General features: G+C 43.4%; 1 protein-coding gene across 1 annotated transcript; it reads left to right on the forward strand.

Moving 5' to 3' along the window:
• Positions 1–141: 141 nt before the first annotated feature.
• Positions 142–6,893, forward strand: LOC123041870 (probable beta-1,3-galactosyltransferase 12). Its single transcript, XM_044464425.1, has 6 exons — positions 142–320; positions 407–489; positions 576–675; positions 879–992; positions 5,839–5,981; positions 6,277–6,893. The coding sequence occupies exons 1-6, from the start codon at positions 235–237 to the stop codon at positions 6,372–6,374; spliced, it is 624 nt and encodes a 207-aa protein (XP_044320360.1). The 5' UTR covers positions 142–234; the 3' UTR covers positions 6,375–6,893.
• The last annotated feature ends 8,985 nt before the right edge of the window (positions 6,894–15,878 follow it).

Raw genomic sequence — 15,878 nt, forward strand, 5'->3', positions numbered from 1 at the left:
TTACTTTAGTTTGAGCACACTGTAACTATTACCTATAAATGGAAACATGTCATCTCTAATTAAATCCATTCATCGGTTACATGGTTGCAGTTCCCCTACTTTTAACGCTTTAATAGTAAAGAATACATTGAATCATTTTTATGCTCACTGGCCCTCCACTGCTCCTGCAGTTTGGAACATGGATTTGGTTTATCTTTTAGGTTTGTCATTGGAAGGACGAAGGACAAAGAAAAAATGGCAGATCTTCAGAAAGAGGTAGACATGTATCATGACTTTTTGTTTATTGATGCTGATGAGGGTACAAAGCCCCCAGAGAAGATGTAAGCTCTGTACACTCTGTAATCTTGTATTTCTACCTGTGAACTTGCATATTGTAAATCTTACCTACTGATTGCTCATGTGATAGGTTAGCATATTTCAAAGCAGCTTATGACATGTTCCACGCAGAATTTTACGTCAAAGCTGATGATACTATCTATCTGCGCCCAGGTAAATTTTGTGATTTACAATGTATCAAAACTATTGTTTAGATAGTTAGATCTGTGATATGTAATTATGTCACATTTCTGCGCCAGATAGACTTGCTGCTCTCCTTGCAAAGGACCGACTTCATCACCGGACTTATATTGGTTGCATGAAGAAGGGACCGGTTGTCAGTGATCCGAATATGAAATGGTTAGTGGAAACTTGAATTGGTTCTAACATCGAAATTCATATTTGCATATATGTCAATTTTTCTGAAAAAGCAATTGGTTTTCAATGCAAGTCCAATTAGTTTTCCATGTAAGTCATACTAGTATCCATGGCATCTATTGTTATTTCAGCTATGAAGGTTTTGAACTATCTTGTTCATTGATTATGTTATTATTTCATGACAGGTATGAAAGTTCATATGGATTATTAGGTAATGAGTACTTCATGCATGCATCTGGTTCACTGTATGCTCTTTCTTCAGAAGTGGTGGGAGCTATAGCTACTACAAACAATGATAGGTTAGTTGTTTATCTTTTTTTTCCGGCCCGTAGAGTGAAAGCGTATGATAGCTCGCGTCACTCTGAACATAATATACACTACCAAGGAGGCAAGGAGTTAACAGATGTTTCTTGCACATATTATCATCTTACATAGTTGTTTAGTGATGAATTCTTTATGTTTCTAACCTAGTTCTAGCGTGTTGCAGTAGATCTAAAATAAACAATGGCACAATACTAAACTACCAAAATGTAAGCTTCCCATGATTAGGTCACTTGTGTTGCAATGAGAACTCACAATTTGCACTCAGTCAAACATGTTAAATTTATCAAAACAAGCTTTTGCCCCGCTTTATAGATAAAGCAACCACCAAGTCCATACAACAAGCACAAGTGCGAGAAAAGTGAAAATACGTTTGTTGGGGCAACAACACAAACATGCCGTAATAAAATAAGAGGAAAAAAGCCACCAAGTGGCCGATAGATCAGTCGCTATGAGTCGGGGCAAGACGACGAGCTGCCAGTCATTGCGTCCATCATGCTGCCAAGCTGGTCCTGATCCTGGTGCCTAGAGAGCGGGTGCCAGTGCTGCAAAAAGGCCAAGAATTTGAATAGTCTGTGGCCTGCCGTAAGAAGACCCTCTCAATAACCATCTTGTTAAACATCTTCTAGAGGGTCCAGGTCATCGCTGCGAACACTAACCAGAAGAGGCGTCTCCTTCTATCTGTCTGGTTGGCGCGAGTTTTCGAGAAACCCTGCCAGGTTAGGGCCTCTCAGTTAGGCCCCAGAGCCTCACGAACAAAGCACCAAAAGAATCAAGCAGCTAACCAGGCGAAGAAGATGTGGGTCCTAGTCTGGGGACACCACAAAGAGGATGTAATCCATCGCCAAGCCCATTCCGCTTGATCACCTCCGTCCCCGATGGGAGGCGATCCCGCAAAAGCTGTCACACGAAGATCTTGATCTTCAGAGGAAGGGGCACTTTCCACAAAGGTGTGGTCCATGCAAGAATTGGTCACCGGCACAAGGCGTGGTATGCTGAGCCAACAGAGAAGAACCCCTAAGGGGTCAGGCACCAAGATATGACGTCCGGATAATCCGGAAGCATCGACGGAAGGGCTACCCGAAGGCTGGCCCAAGCAATGGTTTCCTTGGGCCGAATGTGCGACGGAACAAGACGTTCCAAATCCCATTGTGAGCGGCCAAGGACACCAACAACATCGGATCTGCACAGATAGCAAACAAGGCAGGGAAATCATTGCAGAGTGGAGATCCACCCACCCAAGGGTCCAGCCAGAAGAGGGTCCCATCTCCATTGCCTATGGAGATAGAGAGCCCAAGACGAATCTCATTCTTGATGGACTTAATCGACTTCTAGAACTGAGATCCCTCCCTATGATCACACGCAAGAAGTGGGCGGTCCTGCAAATACTTTGCTTTAATAAGCTGCAGCCACAGGCCCCATCCTCTCTGAGGATCCTCCAAACCCATCTCAACAAAAGGGCCATGTTGATGCGACGGGACACAAGAATAACTAGAACCCCTAGGTCCTTGGGCAAGCAAATATCAGCCCACTTGACCATATGGTATTTGTGACGTCCATCAGTCGCCTGCCAGAAGAAGCGCGATAGATTCTTACCAAAGGAGCTATGCACCCCTGCAGGCAAAATATATAGCCCCATCATATACATGGGGAGACTAGAAAGGCACGAGTCGATAAGCATGGATTTACTCCCTTTGGAAGTAAATCTACCGCACAATGGTGCAGACCTAGACACAACACGACCCATAAGTGGGTCAAATTCCCAGAGGGGGACCCTCGAATCAGATAGCGGCATCCTCAATTACGCAATGGGGAAGGAGGACAACTTGCAATTAAGGTTGTCCGCAATCCGCTGCTGATCGTTGACAGAGTACCCTAATACCACAACCTCACTCTTATCGAAATTGATCTGAAGTCCCGACATGGCCTCAAAGCAGAGGATAGGAACTCGAGGTTAATAATATCAATTTCCGACCCTCAACCATGATCATGGTGTCATTCGCATAATGGAGGTGAGTAACACCACCTCCATGGACAATATGCGCAACCACACTGGAGATGTGGCCGGCCATCCTAGCCTTATCCAGGATGGCCACAAGGGCGTCAACTGCCAGGTTGAAGAGGAGAGGGGAGATAGGATCCCCCTGCCTCACCCCATGAGAAGACCTAAAGTAGGGGCCAACCTGCCTATTAATATTAATTGCGGTGCTACCGCTCTGATCAACTGCATGATCCAGGAACACCAACGGCCATCGGGCCCATTTGCTCAAGAACTAAGCGAAGGAAAGACCAGTCAAGGGGGTCATATGCCTTTTGGAAGTCCAACTTAAGGAATACACTTTTCTGGCACTGTACCTTCACCTCATGAATGATTTCATGAAGAGTTAGAATTCCCCCATGAATACGACGCCACTTCAGAAAGGCGGACTAGCAGGGGTGAGAGAGGCGTTCCACCAGCGGGGCAAACTGCGTCGCACACACCTTAGAGACAATCCGTTGTAGCACATTAATCACTGTAATTAGCCTGAAGTTTTGGATATCCGTTGCCCCAACTATTTTGGGGATTACGGTAACGACACCAAAGTTCAGGCGGGACATGTCTGATGTCCCAATATAGAATTCATGGAACATCGGCATAATCACCGGCTGAAGCTGCACCCATAACCTTTGGAAGAAAGCAACCGGCAGGCCATCCGGCCTAGATGCTGAACTAGCCTTCATCTGCGCAATCGCCCGACCAACCTCCTCAGGCGAGAATAGGAGGGTAAGTTTTGCACTCTCAACAGGAGAGACCCTGACCTCAAGTGGCCAACAGTCTTCCGCCAAAACACCAGAACGGCCTTATAACATCAACCATATGAAGTCCATCATGCATAAAATACAGTTGGTTATAGCTAACATTATGTTTGGCGACGTATTCATCATGCACAAATAATTGCTCCTAATTTTTAAAACTGCATACCAGTTTGAATGTGATCAGCAAGCTGCAGATAATCATATCATAGATGGCATGCATGCACATGTGCTCAGATAACTCCATTTTGCACAGAAGGTTCTCCAAATCGCATGTGCATATCCATCATTAATGATCTGGTACGGTGGTGGTGAGGAACCCACCAAGTACGAACACAGCCAACCTACGCCCTCTGTTCCAAAATATATGATACTTTAGATATGGATAGTCTCCAAGATACAACTTCCATTGTTGCTTTTTATATGGATATGTCAGTAAATATTTTGAAATAATTTTTCATGACAAATCTAATGGCATAATTTGTACATTAAAAGAATCTGAGTAGTTTCTTTGCTAATTACTCCCTCCGTCCGGAAAAGCTTGTCCCAAGCTTGTCTTTCAAATGACAAATCTAATGGCATAATTTGTACATTAAAAGTAAATATTTTGATGCTAGATACGTCCATTTGAAGGACAACCTTTTCCGGACAGAGGGAGTAGTTGTCAGTGATAATAGAAGTTCGGCCTCATGCTTTCTGTTTTAGTACTTCACAATGAGAAAACATATAAGATAATTTATGCGTGGAGAAGCAGTAACTCCCAGTGATAGCCTTTATACTTGCTAATGTGATTGTATCGGTTTATTATTAGCCATGGTGGCAAGTAGATTATTAATCTTACCATCTGGTATTGTACGTTAAGAACCAACTGAAGGACATAAGCATGACCCTTTTTACACTTGGCATAAGCTTAACCTTATTGATCCTCTACTGGTATGTTAACGCCAATAATCGATACTAAATTATGGTTTTGATTTCCAATGAAGCATTCCAGGCTTCAAGCCCATTATGCAAGTTTTTTTTAGGGAAGCCTATTGCGCAAGTTAGTTCTGTTGTGGAGAGTGGATCTGAAAAAAGAAAATCATGAACATAAGAGAGATATTTAAGGTGGGACCCTTCCAGGGGAAAACCAAGGGGCGCACAGAGGCAAGATAATTGACACTATGGTATGAGAGTTGCAACTTGCAAGCAGGGAATTGTGAACGGCACATCCACCATTTCAGGCAGATGTGGCATGCTGCTAAAAAGAGTATATACATAAGGGTGGAAAATGGCTCCTAGTGGTCGGAAAACTGTCAGCCTACACTCCAAGTCTCCGGCATGCCATTCTACCATCAGAACCTAGAAAACAACGATACATAGCGAGCATGGAGGGCACGGTTAGTTTGTTTGGGGAGGCCGTCCAATTTTTTCTTATGCTTTTATGTTCAGAAGCAAAAATACAAACAAAACAATGTTTGAACTGAGCATCTAGTAATGGATGTTTCCACTATCTCTCATGTAGATCTTTAAAGCTAGACCCCGTTTTGATATGCTTTGGTGGAAATATATTCATATTTCTAGTGATCTTCTTTTTGAGTCAGGGGCGTCATGATTCTGCGCCAAAGGTGCTATGAGCTAGTGCAACCGATGGCGGTTGCTATGCTGAATGTTGCCTTCGACGAATGTGCATTTTAACCTATGTCTCCCATTCATTATCTATACAAAAGTAGAAATCGTGAATTTGTGTTATCCGTTAGCACGCTCTACTCCGAATGTTGCTTTCAAGTAAAAGACCCAAGGAAAAAAAATCCAGCTATACAGCAGTTAAACCGCAGAGACAAAAAACCAAGAAAAACCATAGGTAAGACAAGGGGTTGCCCTTCACATGACACGTGTCATGTGGGAATGCCTGATCACTTCTCAGATGTCACCCTCCCCGTAGTTGCTCCCTTAGTTGAATACATCTTCTTGATCGGCTGTTATCTTTTTCCCACACTGTTATGTTTTAAATGTTTACATAGTCGTTGATTTACTATATGCATTTCCCAGTTTAAGGATGTTTGATTATGAGGATGTTACTATTGGCTCATGGATGCTTGCCATGAATGTAAATCATGAAGACAACCGTGCAATGTGTGATTCCACATGCACTCCCAGCTCCATTGCTGTATGGGACAGCAAGATATGTTCAGGTATGTCCTTGGTGAACTACTTGTCTAAAATATTAGTCATAACGTCTGAAGGAGAGAATGACCATACTGCTAATTATGCTACCATCTCTCATTTCTATATGTAATTGTACCTAGATGTATTCGTTATTCAGTTTCGTTATAATGTTCTTCATATCTCAAGCCTATCGGTATAGATCAAGGTCTGATTGTACAATGCAAAATGTCTTTGATTGACGCACCTCATGCCTTCTTTTGTGGCTCGAGTCCATTCTTGACACTCCAACACATGGTTAAAGCATTCCTTATTTATTTGCAGGCTCTTGTAACCCCATTGAGAAAATAAAGGAGCTGCACAACACAACTTTGTGCTCAAAAAGCCCAACATTACCGCCTGAAGTGGAGGAGGAAGAGTAGAATATTATACTGATACGTTATTGACCCATGAATGGGCTATTGTGTGGATGCCAATGTCTCCCTTATGGGGAAATTGGATTCATTATCGCCTGGAGTTATATTGTTGTATGTATCACCGATCTTGTTTGGACGGCAATCTTTTTGTAGCCTCTTGCTGCCGGAGGACACGTGCAGAAGATACCACAAGACCAGCGGGGTATTTGAGTGCATACCACCAATTGATCGTGCAAACAACGTCCGCGTTAGGTTCAGGTATATTCACAAGTGGGGATACTTATTTATAGTTGATGTTCACCGATGTACATACACCACTGTGATATGTTGCTATGTCCTGTTGGTTGGGCACCTGACAGTATGATCAGGGTTATTTATAGTTGGTGCCATCTGATTCCAGTTGTCTGGCCCCATCTTGTGATGGTTGTAATTATGCTCGTTGCTTAGGTACTTAAGGTACCTGACAGCATTGAGCCATTGCTGGATGGAGGATTTTATTGGTTTACTTATAGATTTTGTGCTTAATACTGTGCTCTTGATTGTCATAGTGCTATTCCATTTTGATGACAATGATAACGTGTTTGTGTTTTGGTGAGGCTGAAGTTTCTTGAGGAAAAACTCATTGCTAGATGTTCTATGTTGATACCACTATGCAATACGAATAGCTTTGCATATTGACTGTTGGATAAACATGATCCAATGGTGGCAAATCCGAGCAGTCCTGGCCGTAGGATATCCTCTTGGCTACACTGGATTATTTCCATGTGTGCTACCTAGAAGTTTCTGTGCTTGGGCTCAAGTACAATGCACAATATGCACCAACCTCAAAACAATGCCATACCACTATACACTATAAGAATATCTTCGAATATTGATAGTTGGATAAATCCAATCCAACTGTAGAGAGGTGGTGAATCCGAGCAGTGCTTGAATATTGACTACATTGGATTATTCCAAGGGAGTGGATGGTATATACTCCACTATACAATGTGCACAAATATCAAAACAATGAACTCTTTTGTTCCAGACTCATCCATGCTATAATTCAACTTTTCTCTTATTGTCATCTATTTTTGCTTTGTTATTTACAATGCACAACTTGCATAAAAATAGGCATTTTCCATTTATTCTAGACTACTATGTAGTCTGTACTATGATTCTTCCAAGTTTTTTTCTAGAAGAATCGGCATTCATTTTTGTTTACCGATTTTTATTTTGGTTCAAGGCTATGACATCGCTTTCATAAAGCCTGATTCTCTCTGCAATACTTGTCTATTCATTCTATTTTCTACCCAAAACTACAATATGAGATAATTATAAGACAAAAGTGATGCATATGTTTCACATGGATTTTGTATAGTATAGATCATCCAATCATAGAATATTTTGTATCTATAATTTGATTACAAATGGCACGAACTATGAGAACTAAATCTCTACATCTTACAATTTAAACATATATGACTTGGAATCTACATATTTGCGAAAAATGCTAAATGGAACTTGGGCTCATGGAGCCTAAATTTTGAACAATTTGAAAAATATACTTTTATGTTTTAGAAAACTCTGAAAAATACACATATATCAGAGATGTAATGTACATGTGTGTAAATTTTCATGATCAAATATGTTAAAATGAGAGCTACAAAAAAGGAAAACAAATATGTGGCTTTTTATGACATGCACTGTTTACTCTTGAAGTCCATGAATTTTTTTGTGCAGCTTGCAATTCAACGTATTTCATCGTGAAATTTTACACACATATACATTACACCCTTATATATGTGTATAGGTGTATGGTTGTTTTCTGAACTTTTTGAAACCATGAAACTATGAAATTTGATTATTATTTTTTAATAACGGGTTCCATGGAGCTTGTCCTCCATATTTGCATATCTGTACTTAGTCACTTTCTTTTTGCCATAGTTTCGTTATGTTGTAGTAGAGGATTTTAGTCCCACTTATAGTGCCACTCCTATGTCCTACGTGGAGTGCCACACCACCAGTGAAGAATAGTCAAAGTAAGTCAAAGAAAGAAGACCCCAAGAAAGAATAAGTCCAAAGAGGAGACAAGAGCAAAGAAGCCTAAGCCCAAGTAAGAAGGCCCCTCCTAGTGTAGGGATTTTCCCTCTAATAGGCTACAACCCACCCCTTAACCCTATGGGCTAAATGATGGAAAGTTACCTAGTTCTACCTTCTGACCTCTTTACTCAAGGGTAGACTTCATTTGTCAAGGACTCCTAGGCTATATAAAGCACCCCATGGGCATGTAACTCACTCAATTTCACATGAATACACTAAGTGAAGGGTCACTCTCTCCTTCCAATCCCCTTCAAGAGCGCAAATGAAGGCCGAGAGCTCTGAGTCCGAGGGACCTTGTAAGGCTTGGACTAGTCGGGAGTCGTGGGACATTGGGAATGGTTGCACTCTAAGTGCCCCGTGCCCCGGGCACCACTCTCGACGACCCTGTTCCGGCACCCTGCCGGAGGGGGGAACCTTCACCGGTGGCCATCCTCATCATCCCGGTGCTCTCCATGACGAGGAGGGAGTAGTTCTCCCTCGGGGCTGAGGGTATGTACCAGTAGCTATGTGTTTGATCTCTCTCTCTCGTGTTCTTGAGATGATATGATCTTGATGTATCGTGAGCTTTGCTATTATATTTGGATCCTATGATGTTTCTTCCCCCCTCTTCTCTCTTGTAATGAATCGAGTTTCCCCTTTGAAGTAATCTTATCGGATTGAGTCTTTAAAGACTTGAGAACACTTGATGTATGTCTTGCCGTGGATATCTGTGGTGACAATGGGATACCACGTGCCACTTGATGTATGTTTTGGTGACCAACTTGCGGGTTCCGCCCATGAACCTATGCATAGGGGTTGGCACACGTTTTCATCGTGATTCTCCGGTAGAACTTTGGGGCACTCTCGAGGTCCTTTGTGTTGGTTGAATAGATGAATCTGAGATTGTGTGATGCATATCGTATAATCATACCCACGGATACTTGAGGTGACATTGGAGTATCTAGGTGACATTAGGGTTTTGGTTGATTTGTATCTTAAGGTGTTATTCTAGTACGAACTCTAGGGCTGTTTGTGACACTTATAGGAATAGCCCAACGGATTGATTGGAAAGAATAACTTTGAGGTGGTTTTGTACCCTACCATAATCTCTTCGTTCGTTCTCCGCTATTAGTGACTTTGGAGTGACTCTTTGTTGCATGTTGAGGGATAGTTTTATGATCCAATTATGTTAGTATTGTTGAGAGGACTTACACTAGCGAAAGTATGAACCCTAGGCCTTGTTTCAACGCATGGCAATACCGTTTACGCTCACTTTTATCACTTGCTACCTTGTTGTTTTTATTATTTCAGATTACAAAAACTATTATCTACTATCCATATTGCACTTGTATCACCATCTCTTCGCCGAACTAGTGCACCTATATAATTTACCATTGTATTGGGTGTGCTGGGGACACAAGAGACTCTTTGTTATTTGGTTGCAGGGTTGCTTGAGAGAGACCATATTCATCCTACGCCTCCTACGGATTGATAAACCTTAGGTCATCCACTTGAGGGAAATTTGCTACTATCCTACAAACCTCTGCACTTGGAGGCCCAACAACGTCTACAAGAAGAAGGTTGTGTAGTAGACATCATGGCGCACCATCTGTTCCCAAGTTTCATTTAAAACCCAACTGTTTAATTAAAGGTGAGGAGATCTCCCGGTATTTCCACTACTAGATGCTCAAGTTGCCCGTAACCGGGGACACGACTAATCGATTAGGTTGACACTCTATAGAGGTTGCACACTTTTCCCCACAAGACTCGACCACCTCCATGATCGGAAGATCGAGACATAGTCTTTTGAAAATGTCCCCCCCCCCTTAACCCACGGATAGGCCGGTACACCTACAACATTCCACATTTGCTAGCCCATCTCGGAAGGGGTCACACTAACTACTCAACTAAGCCAGAGCCCATATTGGCTTGTGGCTGCACACGTAAGCTTCTAGACATGAGAATACGATTGATCTCTTTGAGCTTGAGCGGACGGTCCACTAGTGGTGCACCACCATGGATTTCCCATGTGTGCCCCACTGTACTTCGCCACCATTCCAACAAGTTTCCGCCCAGGTAGTTCATTAATTATCTTAGGTCCTATTTACTACATTGTCACTCATACTTTACAATGATCACTCCCAATCCACGTCTACTTAGCGAAGCAACATAATGTAAAACAATGGCAAAAATGTTTTAAGGTTCAGACCTGCCTCAATGAACTACTGTGTGTAAAGCATAGTCATACGACATCAATTCCTACAATGCAGTCCAACCGCAAAGAACTAAGTGGATAATAATAACATAGGTAATGTAACATGGTCAAGATGCAACTTGCCTTGGTACCACTGGTTGAATTCTAAAGACTGATAATATTCTGCTTTGCACTTCGGGCAATCTATCGCAAAGAAGATAAACAAACATAAGCAAACATTTCTGAGAAACAAGAAGAAACATGCAAAGCAAAATGTCTCGGAATAACCAAATGAACGAACAACACACTTAACTAGCATGAAAATATTCTAAGTGCAAAACAACATAGGCCTTTGGTTCAAAAAGTGATGCGAACTATAGTGCATACTATGCCTACTAGTAAAAAAATATATTAATGGGCATATTCCAGTGCGTGAAAATTATTATGACAAAGGTCCAGGTGATAAGGTTTGGCTACGGTGTCAAAGTGCAAAAAGAATCAACTTAATCGGAGCTATGGTTTGGGAGATATGGCCATTTGAAGTTCGAATTCGAATTTGAATAAATTCAAATTTGAATCGGACAAAATTTTACAAAAAGGATAGCACTGGATAGATCTAAAATGACGAAGAATTTGCCGTTGATTTCATCGAGTTTAAATCTACGGTTAAAAAGTTGTGGCTACTCGAAGTTCACGGACTAATCTGCTAATCACAGGGACTAAACAGTGAAACCGAAAATAAACTAAAACTGCGAGCAGGCCCTTGGCCATGTGGCGGCTTGCGGGTGGCTGAGTAGCGTCCGCTGCGGGACTTATTTGGTGAACGATCGCTAAATAAGAAAAACAACGTCGACGGCTAACTAAAGAAAAACCGACGCTCGGTTTAAATAAAATCGCACGGTCTAAGGGAACCGTGCACCTCTTTGCAAAATAAAAAATGAACCTAATCTAATCTAGGCCATCCATGGTAGATAGAACGGGGGAGGGTGGGGCGGTGGCTCACAGTGGATGGTGGTGGTGGTGGCCGACGACGATGAAGACGGCGACGTGGCGTCGGTGACGGAGGGGGCGGCGGCTACGGTGGTCCTCGTCGACGGCGAGGTGCGGCGCGTCGAGGGCGTCGCGAAGGTGGTGTCGGTGTTCGTCGGCAGTGTCGGGACGGGGTGAGGCGAAGACGGCGAGGCTCGGTGCTCCGGCAGTTCCGGCGTCGATGGTGCGGCGGCTCTGACGGGACCCAGGGGCAAATATCATGTCAAACGGATGCGCCTCGGCGAGCTAAGAAAAATTACAGAAAAGGGAGGGCCGGCGTGGTCTACAGGCAACGAAATGCTCCGGCGAGTTGCGCGGCTCCGGCGAGATGCGAACGGGCAGGATCGACAGAGGGGAGCCAGGGGCATTTATAGGTAAGGGGAGGGTGTGCGGGTGCCGCGGATAAGACCTATCTGAGGGGCTTCGCCGATGGTTGCGGGGTGGCACGACACGGATGTTTATCCCGTGCGGTGCGGGAGGTTGGGGACGAGCTGGGGAAGAGGGGTCCCACCTGTCAGTGGCGGCGGCGGTAGCGAGCGAGGGGTGTCGGGTGCGGGCGACCGGCGTCTAGGCTAATCGGGCGCGGGGCTGGGCCTTCGGCCGTTTCGGCCGGAGGCCTGGCTGGCCTGGTTCGGCTGGCTGAGCGCGCGCGTCCCTAGGCCGAACTGGTTTCGGTCCAGGCGGGTGAGTGTGTGTGTGTGTGTGCGCGTTCCTTTTTTCTAAAACCAAATACTAAAGTGTCCCTAAATAATTCAAATGAATTAATAAAAAACACCAAATTAGTTTCTAAAATAACTATACAATATTTAGAGCCTAATGAACATTAACTTAAGCACATAACATTTTTAAAAATATTTTCCTAATGCAATTAATGCACTTTTTTGCAAATAAAATAAATACCAATAAACTCCAAAACTTCAAATAATATTCAAAATAAAATTTCCCACTCTTTTATAAGTTTGAGGAAGTCATCTTATCCCCTCTCATTTGTTTTTCTCAAGTGGAAAAATATTATTTGAATATTTTAAAAACTCCGAAATGCAAAGAAATATGATATGCATTGAATGATTCTATTAACATCCAAATTTAATAAAAAATGCGTTGTTACCACTGCCCTTTTTATATGGTTAGGTTTTACATTAATAAATTCCTTGTAGTTGTGGATGCTTGCTAGGGCTTCACACTACTGCAGGTTGCTGCTAGCGCGAGATTACGATCAGAGACCCTTTGACGAAACTGTGTGTGATGCATTAATCGCAAACGACGGTGTAAAAAACCCGTCAAAAAAGGTGCAAAACATTTGCGATGACGGATACATCAAACACGGTTTAGATTTTAGTTGCGTGTGCGATGCAGGGCATACGGTTCAGTTCAATTAACTATTTGTGATGTGGCAGAACAAAAGAAACGGGCAGCCAGATGAAGGCGTGTGCCATATACAGCTTACGGTTCACTCGGATGACCTATTTGTGATTAGGCAACACAACAGAAACGGTCAGCCAGATCAAGGTGTGTGCGATATACGGCATACGGTTCACTCAGATGAACTGTTTTCGATTAGGGAACACAATAGAAATGGTTCAACCAGATCAAGGTGTGTGCAAATGAGGGCATACAGTTCATTCCGATAAACTGTTTGTGTTGAGCCAAGAGAACAGAAATGTTTCACATAAACAAGATGTGTGTAATACGCGGCAAAGATCCTATTACATAGGTGGCTACTACACACATGACATTTCCACACACCAAAGTAAACTATTACATGCATAATTAACTAGGATAAACGATCATCTGATCATCATCTACTTCTTGTGCTAGCTCGATGTTCCTTCTATTCTAAGTCTCCATTAATTGATGGCATTTTATGAACACGCCACCGTTTCCCTCCACCCAGCGATACTGCGCATACACCTTGGCCGTGCGTGATGCACGGAGGCAACAAGTGCAACCTATAGCACACCCACCTTTTCCAAGCATGCCAACCCACCAAAGCGCGCCTCTGTCATCAACCTCGCCGATGAGGAAAACGAGCAGGCGCCACAGCCCATCGAGGCCGAGGTGCTCCCCAACAATGTGATGGATGATGTCGTGATGCGCGTCATCACCAGGGTTGAGCAGACCCTTGGCGCATGGCGCTTCAGCGCCGTGGATCAAGATAGGCATGTCAACGCGGAGAGGCTGCAGCTATCCGCACAACATGATTGATGGCACGCCACAGAGCAAGCTAGGCGCGTCTGCACCAATAGGCTGCGGCTCGCCGCACGATGAGACCGTTGGAGCGCCACAGAGTGAGAGGCGCGGGGTGCCGCACAGCAAGAGCGGATCCGTCGGCGCTTGCTTGTTGTCGACATGGCGTCGCAACTGGGTACACGTCCTGTCAGTACCCCCATTCCTCGCCAGGAGTGGGCAGAGGCCCTCTGCGCCGTACTTGCACCAGAGGCCTGATACGCCCATTTTGCAATATCTTTTCCTATTGTTTTATGATGTTTTATGTATAATAATGCTTTTTGGAGTAATTCTAATGCCTTTTCTCTCATAATTGGCAAGGTACACACAAAGATGGAGAATTCCGGCAGCTGGAAATCTGGACCTGGAAAAGCTACGTTAGGCTACCCATTCTACACAAATCCAAACAAGCTAAAACTTCACGGAGAATTGTTATGGAATATATGAAGAATATTGGAGCAAATAAGTACCAGAGGGGGCCCACCAGGTGGGCACAACCCACCAGGGCGCTCCAGGGAGCCCAGGCACGCACTGGTGGGTTGTGCTCACCCAGGCCCACCTTTAGTGCCCATCTTTTGGTATATAAGTAATTTTGACCTATAAAAAAATAAGAGGGGAGCTTTCGGGACGGAGCGCCGCCATCTCGAGGCGGAACTTGGGAAGGAGCACTTTTGCCCTCCGGCAGAGCGATTCCGCCGGGGGAAGTTCCCTCCCGGAGGGGGAAATCATCGTCATCATCATCACCAACAACTATCCCATCTTGGGGAGGACAATCTCCATCAACATGTTCAACAACACCATCTCATGTCAAACCCTAGTTCATCTCTTGTGTTCACTCTTGTTACCAGAACTATAGATTGGTGCTTGTGGGTGACTAGTAGTGTTGATTACATCTTGTAGTTGATTACTATATGGTTTATTTGGTGGAAGATTATATGTTCAGATTCATTATGCTATTTAATACCCCTCTGATCTTGAGCATGTTTATCACTTGTGAGTACTTACTTTTGTTCTTGAGGTCACGGGAGAAATCATGTTGCAAGTAATCATGTGAACTTGATATGTGTTCGATATTTTGATAGTATGTATGCTGTTATTCCCTTAGTGGTGTCATGTGAACGTCGACTACATGACACTTCACAATATTTGGGCCTAAGGGAATGCATTGTGGAGTAGCAATTAGATGATGGGTTGCGAGAGTGATAGAAGCTTAAACCCTAGTTTATGCGCTATTCCGTAAGGGACCAATTGGATCCAAAAGTTTAATGCTATGGTTAGGATTTATCCTTAATACTTTTCTCATAGTTGCGGATGCTTGCCAGGGGTTAATCATAAATAGGAGGTTTTTGTTCAAGTAAGAACAACACCTAAGCACCGGTCCACCCACATATCAAATTATCAAAGTAGCAAACACGAATCGAATCAACATGGTGAAAGTGACTAGATGAAATTCCCGTGTACCCTCAAGAACTCTTTGCTTACTATAAGAGACCGTTTTGACCTTTCCTTTGCTTCAAAAGGATTGGGCTACCTTGCTGCACTTTTGTTACTATTATAATTACTTGCTCGTTAGAAAATATCTTGCTATCAAACTACTTTGTTACTTACAATTTCAGCACTTGCAGACATTACCTTGCTGAAAACCACTTGTCATTTCCTTCTGCTCCTTGTTGGGTTCGACACTCTTAGTTATCGAAAAGAGCTAAAATTGATCCCCTATACTTGTGGGTCATCAAGGCTATCTTCTGGCGCCGTTGCCGGGGAGTGAAGCGCCTTTGGTAAGGAAACATTTATATAGTGTGCTGAAATTTACTGTCACTTGTTACTATGTAAAACAATCCTTTGAGGGGTTTGTTCGGGGTATCTTCACCTCAACCAGAACCACAATTAGCTACCCCTCAACCTACTGCACCTATTGAAAATATTGAATATGAAATTCCTTCGGGTATGATAGAACAACTGCTAGCTAATCCTTATGCAGGAGATGGAACCGAACATCC

Source organism: Triticum aestivum, chromosome 1A, assembly GCF_018294505.1.
Source record: "Triticum aestivum cultivar Chinese Spring chromosome 1A, IWGSC CS RefSeq v2.1, whole genome shotgun sequence".
Lineage (NCBI taxonomy): Eukaryota > Viridiplantae > Streptophyta > Magnoliopsida > Poales > Poaceae > Triticum > Triticum aestivum.